Below are 12,646 nucleotides of genomic sequence, written 5' to 3' on the forward strand. Positions count from 1 at the left end.
CCATGGCCAATACTGTTTCTTTTTCAGAGTTTCCTTTGAAAAACAGAGGTAATAGAGCCTGCTGTCCCCCACAGTGCTGTGGTAGGGAGTTGGAGATGGACACGGTCTATGATTCATACTGTAAACTCAGATTTCTGAGGGCAGCTTGACAGCCTGCCTGTCACTACTGCCTCCACCTCTCTGGTTGTAGAGAGACAGCCTCCTTCCCCCAACACGTTGTCCCTTCCACCCCCAGAAGCCTCCCTTTCATTGACTTCTGCCCAAAGCTAACAGTGGGATTCTGTAATGGGTGTAATGCACACCAAATTGTCCTAGTGCTCCTGGGTCAATGCCCAGGGACCAGATGTACATGTGATTGCAAGGAGAGGCTGATTCCAGTTCAGTGCCCAGACTCAGCATATTGGCACTTGGCCTGTTCCTCTGCAGCAAGGACTGTCAGTAACCATGGCAATGAGAGTTTTCCAGCTGCCCTGGTGTCAAATTTATGGTGGGGGAGAAAAGAATTCTTAAATGCAATTGCTCTGATGAGGAGTGTTAGGAAATAGGCAGTCTACCTTCAGCTTCCTGCCCTGGAGAGAGTTGTGCAGTTCTGTACAAAGGGCTTTAGCTTCCTCAATCTCTTCCCCCTCCAGCAGGATGCAGAAAATCAGGCCAAACACTGGAGGTCTGTTTGGTCTCCCATGTAGCTGGGAGTGTGCACACAGCCAGCACATGTGTGGGTATGTATGCACACTCGTGAATGCCATACAAAACCAACCCTAGCTAAACAGGCCTGGGGTGCCAGCAGTTGACCAAGTTAATTATTAGCTGTGCTTGCGACCCTCACGCCTCCTGCCAAAGTATGAACGAGCAAAACTTCCTGCCATGCACAGCTGTACCCTTGCACTGCCGCTAATGTACCATAGTGCCCCAAGGAGCAGGCTTTTAGTGAGGATGTAAAATGTGGAGTTTCATGCCGTGAATTACTTAATTGTGACACTTTAGAGGTAAAATGCTCTAGCTAAACAGTTGCAGGGAAGTGCACCTCGGTTTGTCATGCTTTCTTTCTCTCTTCCCTCCTTCCCTTGGTATGAGGCCTCTTTCTGCAATCATAGCGTTCTGCTTCTTATGTAAGCCGGAGAAGCTCTGCGTCCCTCTGAAAGGGAAGAAAGGACATGTCTGGCACAGCCATGTCTGAAAAGTGATGCACGTGGTGACCTTTCGTGATGCCATCATGTGGCTTCTGATCCCCAACCCAAGGAGACAACAGGAAAGGAAAGAGAAAGGGTAGAAATGAAGGGAAGAGCAAAACTTGATGGTGAGCTTCTCAGTACTTTGGACTGCTCTGTACTGGGGACTTCGACAGTGTCTCAGTGGCTCCTGCCCAGTGAAGACTGAAGAAAACCAGCCATGCTCACTCCACAGCCAACTCTTTCACAGCTCTAGCAGGACCTGGTTTGCTCATTACAGCTCCGTGACTCAGGACTGCAAAACTGATGCCACTGAATCCTAGCCTAAAGCAACACACCTAGTCACTTCCCCTTCCTCTTTCTGAACGTGGTTTGTTCCTGCAGCTTTCTCCAGCTTTGCTTTAAAGTCCCCAGTTATGGAGGACCAAGGGGTGCCACTCACTTTGCTAGGCACCCAGCTGGCAGGACCCGTTTCTGCACTCTGCGCTCAAAGGTCTATTTCTGTCTGCCCTGCTGCTGCTCCTCATCCGGTGGTAGCCCACGCAAAGCAGCACCCATTGCTCTGTGTGTGTGGAGAGAGGGAGGGAGATCACACCCTCCGGATGGTTGCCAGCCATCATCTAAATCTCTACAGATGTTCAGGAAACTGCCAGCAGCATGTGAGTTAAAAGTGAGAATTTCTTGGAAAGCAATTCTTGATTCTGAAGCAGCTCATTAAAAAAGAAAGAAAGAAAGAGAGAGAGAGGAGAGAGAGAGAGAGAGAAAGAGAGAAAGAAAGAGAGAAAGCAGAGAGAGAGAGAGAAAGAAGGAAAGAAAGAAAAAGAAAGAAGAAAACTGCTTGTGGCTGCCCAGCTCTCTCAACAGCAATCTTCTAGGGAAAGGGGTGGAAAAATGGCTTGGTTCCCCAGCACAGCCCACTCTTTTGGCATGAGACTAGCCCTTTTGGCTGGTAACTCAAGAAAAGAGCTGGCTTGGTCCCTGCATCCCCTTGCCTCCTGAGAAAATACGGTAGTGGACGTGGGAAGCAGTCACATCTACAAAGTCCTTTCATCCCCACCCAGCAATCTGATAATGTATTGATGCTTCACCCAAGGAGAAAGGCTGCAGCAGCAGCTGAGCCACAGACTGTCACAAGCAGGCTGTGAGGAACAGGACTGGGGAGAGCCCTGAGTCAGCGTGAAATGCAATAAGAAATAATGTGCTGCTTCAGGTACCTCCCTGAGGGGCATGTTCTGCCCCGTGGGAGGCAGAATGAGTGGGAAAAGACGAAAAGAGCAGAGACCAGGAAAGATCAGTCCAGCAATGCCGGAGGTCACCAGGAGCAGGGAACAAGGCATAAATGGAGCTGATGGAGATACAGGGCAGTTCTCTTTGCTCCATCTTACCTCAGGTGCACCAGAGGTCATCTTCAAACGGCAATCCGAGTCCTGGGCCCCAGGATGGGTATTGCTCCTGCGTGGTCTGGGGCTGAGCGGCACTAGCTCAGCCTCCCCCCCCCCCCCCCCTTCAGCCATTGCGTGCACTGAGCCCTGATGGCTCTGCTGGTGCTGCACGTACACACATGCTGCTGCAGAGAAACACAGCGCCAGGGCCCGGTGAGCCCCTGAGGAAGGGGAGATGCACATGCCAGGGCAAGGGGGCACATGCCGTGCTTGGGCGTTCCCCCTCGGGGCCAAAGCTCCCCGTGCCAGGGTGCAAAGACACGAGGAGCAAAAACCCACCCCAGCCTGCAGCTTCCCCATCGCAGCGCCCGCGGGTGCAGCCAGCTGCGCCCCCCCCCCCCCCCCCCCCCCCCCCCGCGCAGCCTCCCCGGGCTCCTCCTCGCCGATCGCCTCCCGCGGCGCCGGGCGGGAGGGTGCAGCCCGCACCCTCGGGGCGGCGGGGCCGGCGGAGCCCCCCGCCGGGGCCGGCCCTGCCTTTGGGCCTGGCCGGGCTCCCGGGGGGCAGAGGAGGAGCTTGGGAAAGTTTGGGGCTAAAACCACCTTTTGCTGCCAGCGGAGCCCGACGTCAGGGGCCGCTGTGCGCTGCGAGGTGGCTCCGCACGCGGCCGCCACACAAAGGCAAGCGGCAGCGCCCCGCGCCCCACCGCGCCCCACCGCGCCCCGCCGCGCCCCGCCGCGCCCCGCCGCGCCGCCGCAGGTGAGTGGGGCTCCCCGCGGGGGGCGCCGGCTGGGCACAGCCCGGAGCCCCGGCACGGTCCCCCGCCAGCCGCCGCGCACCGTCCGCGTCCTGCCGCCTCCCGCCCGACGCCACGGGGATGGGCGCCTCCGGCAGGGCTCCGGCGTCCCCCCCCCCCCCACCCTCTTCACCACTTCGGGGCCACGGCAAAGCCCTGCTGGCTCCACAGACCCCCCCCCCCCGGCCGCCCCCAGCCCCGCGCCGCGGCTGGCCGGACCCGAGGGCCCGGGGGAGCTGGCGGCGCCAAGGCAAGCAGCGCCGAGCACCCCCGGCTCCGAGGGGCTGTGCCTGGCCTGAGCGGGGAGGGAGGGTCCCCTCACCGGGCAGGGGGGTGTCCGGGGCACGCTGAGGCCCTAATCCGGCCGGGCAGGAGGCTCCCCCGAGGGGGCAGACACACACCGTGCCCCTGGCTGGGTAACCGGGGCAGTGGTCCCGGGGCAGCCACCGCCGGGGAGTCGGGGAGGTGCCGGGGGGATGGGGGCGCAGGAAGAGGGAGTTTCGGAGGGAATCAGGGCTCCTGGAGAAGCAGCAGGCAGCGGGTGAGGTATGGGACCCCGCACAGGTCTGGGCTCTATTGGGGTGACCTCTCGGGTGGTGGGAGCTGCTGCCAGCAAGCTTCGATCCAGCCAGACCCTGGGACCACTGGAGAAACCCTTCAGGGCATCTGGAGCTCCCCCAGAGCAGGAGCTTGGCCAGGACCCAGTTCCTCCAAGGGCAAGATCAGGGAAACTACTCTGATGATGGGGAGACAATGTGGGGAAGGGGCTGTTGCTGGGAACGTAGCAAAGAGGGACACAAACTGCCCTGGGGAAGGAGCAGAGGGTAGACGTATGGAAGGGCACTGCCTGCCCTCCCCCGCCGCCCCCCCCCCCCGACCCCACTTAATGCCTAGGCAGCTGGCAGCTTTCTAGGGGAGGGGAGCAGAAAGCAGAGCAACCCCTTTCCCACTGTAGCACTCTTTGGTCGCCTTGAGGGGAAGGTTAGGGAGTCTGTTGGAAAGGCTCACAACCCCCAGAGCCCTGCTCCCCTCCAGCGGTGCCCTGCTAATGCCTTAGGTCATTTGGAAAAGCTCCCTCTTTCCATACCCCCCCCCCGCCCGATCCCCCAGCTCCTGATTGCAGGGACATTCCTGCTGGGAAGGCGCTGGGCTCTCCGGGTGCTGGGCTCCCTGTGTGCTGGGCTCCCTGCCCTGAGGCCGCCAGAGCAGCTCAGCCTGCTGCGGAGGAAGGGCAGACATTCCTGCGCCCACCTCCACCTCCGCGGGAGCGGGCTGCAATTTGAGCCGAGCCGAGAGGTCCCCCTGCTGCAAGAGGGTCTGCGAGGGGGCTGACAGCCCAGCAGCATGCCCCAAAGGAGTGGGGCAGCAGCGAGGGGCAGGAGCCAGCGGGTGCAGGATCTGGGGAGCACAGTATGGCCTATGCTAGGAGAAGCGCTTGTGGACAGCACTACCTTGGCCCTGAGTGGCATCCAGAGAGGGGTTCAGGCTCCCCTGTAGTCCTGGCTGGTAACTGGAGACCTGTTTCAGTGTCACCTGCTGATTTTCTGGGGATCTGATCGTAGTTCAGTCAAATTCGTGGCACATAAGGGGGGGAGAAGGGAGAGAAAGGGGAAATGGGGACTGCCAAGGTGTGGGTAGCTCCAGGCTACCACTCCCCATGTGCAGCCCATCCAGGGAGAGACCAAACCGGTGTGAGGTGAGAGCTGGCCAGGACAGGACATGAGAAGAGCCAGGGCGTGAGCAAGTGCCAGGCTCAGCAGGGATGCAGGAGGAGCTGGCTGCAGGAACAGCAGTGAAGTCGTTTGCAGTCTGACCTGGAACAGCTCTTATTTGACCAGGGAGCAGAGACAGGTTCAAACTGTTTGAAAAACCAGTTCAAAAACTTTTCTCCCTTGTGCTCTGTCTCACCTGTGAATGTTCGAGGATGAGCTGCAGCCGACGGTCCCTGCAGCCCTCACATGGAGCATGGGAGCAGGGGACACGGTGTGCAGGTAGATCTTAGGGGCCGACCCATGGGTCTCTGTGCCAGCAGGGCTCTCCCTGGGAGCATCCGTTCCCTCTGTCCCTGTTCACAGGTCAGCAAGGCTTCATGTTACCCACTGCTCTGTGGGGAGCTCCAGCTCCAGCACCACGTGCTGCTGGTTCAGCTGCTTCAGCAGCTCCATGCTCAGTGCTCAGGGCTGGGGGGTTGGTGCTCACAGGCAAGTGGAGGGAGATGAGTACAGCCAGCTCTCAGGGCCAGGGCCTATCTTCCCTAGGCACTTGGAGGATACATCTGCTTGGTAGAGTCTCAGGAGTACCTCAGACAAAGCCCCATGTTGGTGCTGAAACCGAACTGAAATGGGAGCTGGAGTAGGAGTCAGGTGCAGACGCAGAGGGAGAAGCTCCGTGGCAAAGGATGGAAGAAGGTTATGGAGCTCTTAAAAGCTGGGGGACCCAGTGAACTGTGTGGGTGTTGGAGGTGCTGCCCATCCCCTTGCAGCAGGAGATACTGCAGAAAGCAGGGCAGGAGTGTCCGTTATAGAGCCGGCTCAGTCCCAACCTCTCTCCGTAATCGGGCTGTCCTGGCCAGCTCTCGTCCCCTTTGAAGAGGACTGAGGGAAGAGGACTGAGCTGTGCTCTGGCTGGTGCTGTGCTCCATGGGCTCACTCCCAGCTGAGGGGCGCGAGGGGGAAGGCAGCTCTCATCGCCTCGGCTTTGCCTTCAGCCAGGCGGGCTGTGTAATTCCCTGTGACAGTTCAATTCAGAGTGAAGCCAGCAGCTTCACAGCAGCGGGCGCATGAAAGGTGAGTGCACTGGAGCCTGAAAAATGCCGGGAGCTGCTCTCTCCGACACGCTGCCAAGGGGAGCTTGGGGGCAGGGAGCAAACGCTGACCCCAGGCTCTTCCTCCCCACACTGGCTTCCCCATGGGGCACATGGTGTGTCCTGACCGCTCCATTCCCAGTCCCAACCAAGCTCACAGTGGGGCTGGGGCAGGTGCGATGTAGTTGCTTGCTGCCTGCTCACAAGCAGCTGATGAGTGTCACCATAAATAACAGGGCCTTGCGGGTATGGGGAAGAGGTTACCAAACTTGAGATACTGCGTCTGAGCATCCATGCTCCTGCTGGGACCAGGCACACCTCTGAGCACCTGGCTGGCATGCCAGACCTGGCACATCCTGGGCACCTCCGGAAACGAGACCATTCAGGATGTGATTTCTGTGACAGCTCGACTTGACCCTCCCAGCCTCACCTCTAGCAGGAGCTGCTGCGAAAGCGGAGGGAGGAGTAGTGGCTAGCACAGTGCCTGGAGCATTGCTCTCCCAGCCCCGCAGCAAGCTGGGGCTCCGTGGCCGAGCTGACTATCCCATGACTGAAAGAGGAGTCGTACCTTCTCTAGAGAGGCCTTACTGCTGAGGGAAGCTGGCATTGCCACTGGCTGTACTGGTTCAGCATGGCCAACAGAGGTGGGAGGTTGAGGTTAACACTTCCCAGGGGTGATTTCAGCAGGAGGACCAAGGGCAGTTGCTGAAAGACCAGGACCCGTGGTCCCTGAAAAGCTGAGTTGGATTTACAGGACAGGTTGTCTTGCAGAAGAGGGAGAGCCACCTGTCAGTCTCTACCTGAGGTCCCTGCAAGGATAAAACCAAAAGAGGAAAGCACAGAGTGAGTTTCCTCTTCCCTCTCCTGTAAAGTTAGGTGGTAACATTGTGCCAACACTTCTCTCCCCTAGCAGAATCAACGGCCCAAGCTTACAGTGCTGCCTGCTCTTATACTGCTACGGAGTGTCAGTGCTGGCAGCAGGGTCCTGCAGAGGAGATCATGACCTGCTGGATGATTCCGAAGCGCCCAGTAAAGAGGCAAATTTCTGCGAGGCTCAGCTTTATGATAGAGGTGGTTGGACTGGGGAATCCTGGGCTGGAGTCAGAGCCTCGCACAGAGCCAGTCCTGAACAGTGCTGCTTTGGGATCAGTGGAAGTTTAGTGGATGCAGATGTGGCCCAGGCCCCCGGTAGGTTAGAAGTCTCTAATGCAAGTTGCCCTTGGGATAGAGAGGCTGAACAGTCTTGTCACTGCTGCATTCTCATCTGGAGCCCGAGTTTGGTCTCTCACTTCATGTATGGGAGCTGCTCCTAAGGCTAGAAGGAGCGGGATGGGAGCCATTGCCTGGCCCAAGCCCACTGTGGCAGGGTGGACAGGGACCCTGTGGGCCTTCACTCCCTCGGGTCTCATAGGGCCCACACTCCCCCCCAGCAGCGCAGAGACACCTTTCTCTTCACCCACGCACATCAGCATGTGTGTGCACCCTCGTCCCCTGTGCGTGCACACATACACTGTGTGTGTGTGTGCATGTGCACACATGCACACTCCTGGGTGCATTCACGTGCATGCAAACACCCCCACTGTGTGTGTACTCCAGGATGCATGCACACATGTGCACACACACACACACCCTGTGTGCACGTGGTGATGTGCTGATGCCAGTGGATCCAGCAGTGGGCGCAGCTCTACCTCTCAATCTCCCATTGAGCTCCCACACTATGTGGATTTTTTTGCGTTTAATCTGCTGGTTTAGCTCTCATACCCCTCATAGTAATGCATTTGTTTTTCCTGTTTTTTTTCTTTCCATCCTGGATTTCTCTGGAGCAGAAGAAAGGTACCATGGCTGCTGCAGTCCCCTGGCCTCAGGGCTCCTTGGTATGGGCATGGCACCCTGCTGGGTGCTGGATAAAAGAGGCACTGAGGAACATAGGGCTGGAAGGTGGCTGGGGACTGGGATTGGGGAGCAGGGTCTCTCCTCTGCTAGCAGGCAAATGAGGTCTCCTTGGCTGGCCAGGAGCAGCCCAGCCATGGGGCTGACTGGCCTTCCCCAGGCCTCCTAGCTGCTGTGGGGATTGCCGTGCAAGCTGTGGTGCCAATGGTCCCCCAGCCACCCCATGTCCCCAGGCTCAAGCCCTGCTGCAGGGGGTCTTGCTCACATGAGCAAACCTGTTGCAGAGGAGTAGGAATGATGAGCTCAAGTGGGCATTGGCCCATGGAGGAATCGGAGCATCGGGCCATGCGCTGAGGGTGCTGGTGGCTGACACTGCCCCATGCCCAGCTGGGTCCCGGGCTGGAGCCAGGGTCTCCGTCCCGCTCCTCTCACTTGGACACAAGAGCTTTCCCCAGGTGCTGGGTGCACGCAGCCCTGTGGGGTTCCCTGGCAGCCCTGTGAGGGGCGGGGGCCCCTCGGAGCCGCACATTCTCCTCCAAGGCTTGGCAGAGCTGCCCTGCCTTTCCTCCTGAGGCCTCCACACTGGGCTGCCATCACTGGACAAAGAGCACTTTGGCCACACAGAGCTCTCAGGAAGGTTGATGTTGGACCACGGTGCCGGGATCTCATCCTCAGCCCCGCCCCCCCCACACACAGTGTCCCTTCCTCCCTAGGCATGATGCAAGTCCAGGGCCTCCTCCTCCTCGTCCTGGCATTGATCCTCCTGACCGCAACCGCTGAGGCTGGCAAAACCAAGAAAGGTAAGTGGGACCCTCCCCGCCCCACACACACACGCACCAGGCATGGGGCGGTGAGCTTGCTGGGGCAGGAGAGGGCCCTAGATGTGCTCCACCGGCCGGCAGTGAGCACCAGCTCCCTCTTCCCTTGCAGACAAGGTGAAGAAGAATGGCTCCGAGTGCGAGGACTGGCGCTGGGGGCCCTGCATCCCCAACAGCAAAGACTGTGGCCTGGGCTACCGTGAAGGCACTTGTAAAGATGAGACTAAGAAACTCAAGTGTAAGATTCCCTGCAACTGGAAGAAGAAGTTCGGAGGTGTGTATATGCCCATTGCAGTGGGACTAGCCGGGGACCCCGCCAGCCTGTGGCTGGACCTCCGGCCTCTGGGAGGCTGGTGTCCGGTCTGGGTCCTGTTAGGGTCTCACATGTCTAACCTCTCTTCCAGCTGACTGCAAGTACAAATTTGAGAGCTGGGGTGGGTGTAGCGTTCAGACAGGTGTGAAAACCCGCTCAGGCATCCTGAAGAAAGCCCTGTACAATGCCCAGTGTGAGGAGATTGTCTACGTGACCAAGCCCTGCTCTTCCAAGATCAAGTCAAAGTCCAAAGGTCAGTCTCCACCGCTCCTGGCCCCAGAGGGTCCAGGGGTCCCAGCAAGGGCCCTGGGCATTGGCTCCCCTTGGGCAGGTTAGCCCATCAGGGCTGGGTTTTGCTGGCGTTGCAGAGGGCTGCATAGAGTGCTCTTCCCTCCGTGCATGCAACAGGCCCAGAAATCTCAACTATGGCTTCAATGGGACACAGGTGTCTCTAGGAAAAGCCCTGGTCACCCCCAACTCACCTTAAGCTTCAGCTGAGTGAGGATTTCCCCATCTTCTTCCATGTGGCTTTGTGTGATGGGGAGAGGCTACCAGGATATGACCTGTCAACATGTGGGTCCTGCCCACTCTCTCTGGTGGCCCAGGGTGCTGGTGACACCTGTGTGGGTTCCCTACCAGTGTGCCATGCCGACTACCATGTTTCTACCAAGGCTGAGCATAGGGGAGCAGGTGGTGCTGCCAACAGATGCACTAACTCTTGTCTCCTTTCGTTACTGGAAGCAGCGAAGAAGGGCAAGGGGAAGGATTAGAGTGGGAAGACAACATCCTCGCCTCCACCTCCTCGACACGGTGCCTGAATGGTTGGAAGCACGCCGCTCGTGCTGCAGCCGGGTCCCCCCGCTCCACAGCGTCTTGCCAAACGCCAGTCTTCTTCTTCCTCTTCCACCACCTCCTCTTTAACCAAGATGCCTTGTTCTGTTCATCAGTTTTGTAGAGAGCAAACCCAAGTCCTTCCTGCAGAAGGTGCTGTCTCCCTTCCAGCTGCCCCGCTGGCACTGTCCGTGCATCCCCCTCTCCTCTCCTCTGGGTTTATTTCAAGGCTTGCTGGAATGTTTGTGGAGAGCTGGGACAGGACCATATGCAGTTTTCCACCCTTGGCCACCCTTGAATTGCCTTTGGCAAGCCTGGGAGCTCCTGGCTCCTCTGCTTGATACTGGTGCTTGAGGGAAAGGCTGAGTGTTGAATGCTCGAGTAACCCTGCCTGGGGAGGGAGGGATGGGGGAGCCAAGGGAGAGAAAATCAATCATCTCCCACCGGGGTATTGACTGGCAGGCCTGCACAGTGGAGACAGGAACCTCCTGAGCCCCCCATTTCCTTGGCTTGGCCTGAAGCAGACTCTCCCTGTGGTTAGAGGTGCTCGGTGCATCCCGCTGCCCCTTTGCCCTCAGCTTCCCAAAGCCTCATTCACATGAGGATGGGGCTTCTTCCCTGCAGCAGATGCAAGAGCTTCCTGCAGCTGCCAGGGGAAGAAAACCACCTTCATGGGTGACCAGTGGTCATGTGTCCCCCTCCCTCCTCTCTGTCGCTTTTAGCCTGGACGTGTCTGTGCCAGGGCTGTAGCCTCTCTGCCTTCGATGCTCTAACACTGGTGCTGGGTGGGAGCTCTCTCTATTTTTGGAAAATGGGGTTTGTTTTCTTTTCCAATAAAAGTCTTTATAAAAAAATCGGAACCCAGTTGGGTTAGTTATAGTCTTTACATTGCACTGCTGTGCTGGAAACCCCTGACACTGCGGTGCCAGGCAGGGCCCTTGCCCCACGCCTGAGGAAAAATACTGCATTGGCTTGGGGCAGGCCTTCCCTTTGCGTTTTTCCCGAGGAGCAGCATGGGAAGAGAAAGAGAAACGAGGCTGAAAGTCCTCAGCCGGCTGCGGAGCAGTCCTGCATTCACAGAAAGCTGCCGCCTCCTCTTCCTCCTCTTCCTCTGCTGGGGGCAATGGTGCCCATACCCCTGCAGGGGGAGTGGGGCCGGCGTGGGGCTAGGGGCATGGCACTGGGAGCCGTGACCCTTCAAGGCTTTGCCAGGCTCACCAGGAGCGGGGAAAAGCGAGGAGCCGCCGGGATAGCGCTGTGTGGTGGGATGCAGTGGACCATACGCTTCTCTGCTCTCCTTCCCCCCCCACCCCAGCCCGCCCCAGCAGCAGCCTGGCAAGGACCTCATGGCCATTCCCAGGGGAGCCGCTGCCCTTGGCCAGGGCTCGCCGGCTGCAGGACGTGCAGCGGCCGCGGGCAGGGTGCCCAGCTTGCAGTGGGACAGCACCCATGGCCCATCTCCCCCACGCCCAGCCACCCCCTTTCGAGGAAGGACGTTTCCCAGAGCTGCTCAGCTGCAACACGTGCGGTGAGCAGGGCAGGCCTCAGGCCGCACGAGCCTGCGGACACCACAGGCTGGCGTGCAGTTGCAATGGTCCCCACCACGACGCCGGACCTGGGCTCTTGCACAGCCCCCGGGCAGGCTGGCGTCCCCAGCGCAGTGGGGGGGTCCCCTGCCCCCCAGCCGGCGGGTAGCGAGAGTGGCTGTTACAGCCGCCAGCACGGGCACGGGCAGCGTTTGCTGCCGCCGGGCAGCGTGCGACCCGGCGAGCTCTGGGGCCGCAGCGTGCCCCACACGCTACACTGCAGGTACCGGGGCGGCCAGTGCCACCGCAGCGCTGGGGTGCTGCGGCACAGCCGGGAGCAGGGTCTGGGTTACAACTCAGTCACTCCTCACACGACGACCTTTGGTTTCTGGTCCGAGGTCTTTATTTGTCTCAGGGGGTTCTGCTGTGGTTGTAATAATTAAAAAAACCTGCCAGGCATTTGGGGTAATGCTATATAAATTATTGTCAAGGCAGTGGCAGTGAGTGGGAGTCCCCACCCGGGCTGGGCAGCCTTTTTTTCTAACTTGCACAGCATCGCCATGGGGTGGGGACAGGAAGGACGTACAGACACGGCATAAGGCCCATGTGGGCACCTGGAGAGATTGCCCACACACCCCAATGTGGCCCTGGCCACGTAGACTCTCACCTTTGCATCTGTGCCTGGCTGTGCCCAAAAAATACTTGCAAAAAAAAAAAAAAAAAAAAAAAGACTTTGGGAGAAGCTGAGCAACAGTGTTACTTGATTTGGTCTGTGTACATAAATATGCTGGGACGGGGCTGGACGTCACTGAACCCCGCATGCTGAGGACTCCGTGACAACATTAACAGGAGGGTAACATCCATTTACAAAGCTCAGTGGCCAGCTCCTTCGGACACCCTTGGGGGTGTCCTGCTGCACTTGGGGCAGGAAAGGAGGTTTGGGGAACTGCCTTCCCCTACCCCCCCCAAAGATCCACCTATCATCCAGGCAGTACCCAGCAACTGGTGAGCGAAGCGCCCCTTCCACGTCTGCAATGGGCAGCAGGGAGGGCGTGCTTGTGGCCCAGATGACACATGGGGCATCTCTGCCATGTTACAGGGCCACTACCCCCTCCCTCTG

The 12,646-nt window shown here is 58.8% G+C and overlaps 1 protein-coding gene across 2 annotated transcripts; it reads left to right on the forward strand.

The window, feature by feature from the left end:
• Nucleotides 1-3,260: 3,260 nt before the first annotated feature.
• MDK (midkine) lies at nt 3,261-10,809 on the forward strand. Of its 2 annotated transcripts, none has more exons than XM_062576365.1 (5): nt 3,261-3,308; nt 8,752-8,838; nt 8,969-9,130; nt 9,261-9,422; nt 9,911-10,809. In XM_062576365.1, the coding sequence occupies exons 2-5, from the start codon at nt 8,754-8,756 to the stop codon at nt 9,937-9,939; spliced, it is 438 nt and encodes a 145-aa protein (XP_062432349.1). In that variant the 5' UTR covers nt 3,261-3,308; nt 8,752-8,753; the 3' UTR covers nt 9,940-10,809. The 2 variants fall into 2 exon arrangements, with proteins under 2 accessions (XP_062432349.1, XP_062432350.1); XM_062576366.1 differs by having other exon boundaries at nt 9,914-10,809.
• Nucleotides 10,810-12,646: the final 1,837 nt, after the last annotated feature.

This window comes from Rhea pennata, chromosome 5 (assembly GCF_028389875.1).
Source record: "Rhea pennata isolate bPtePen1 chromosome 5, bPtePen1.pri, whole genome shotgun sequence".
Lineage (NCBI taxonomy): Eukaryota > Metazoa > Chordata > Aves > Rheiformes > Rheidae > Rhea > Rhea pennata.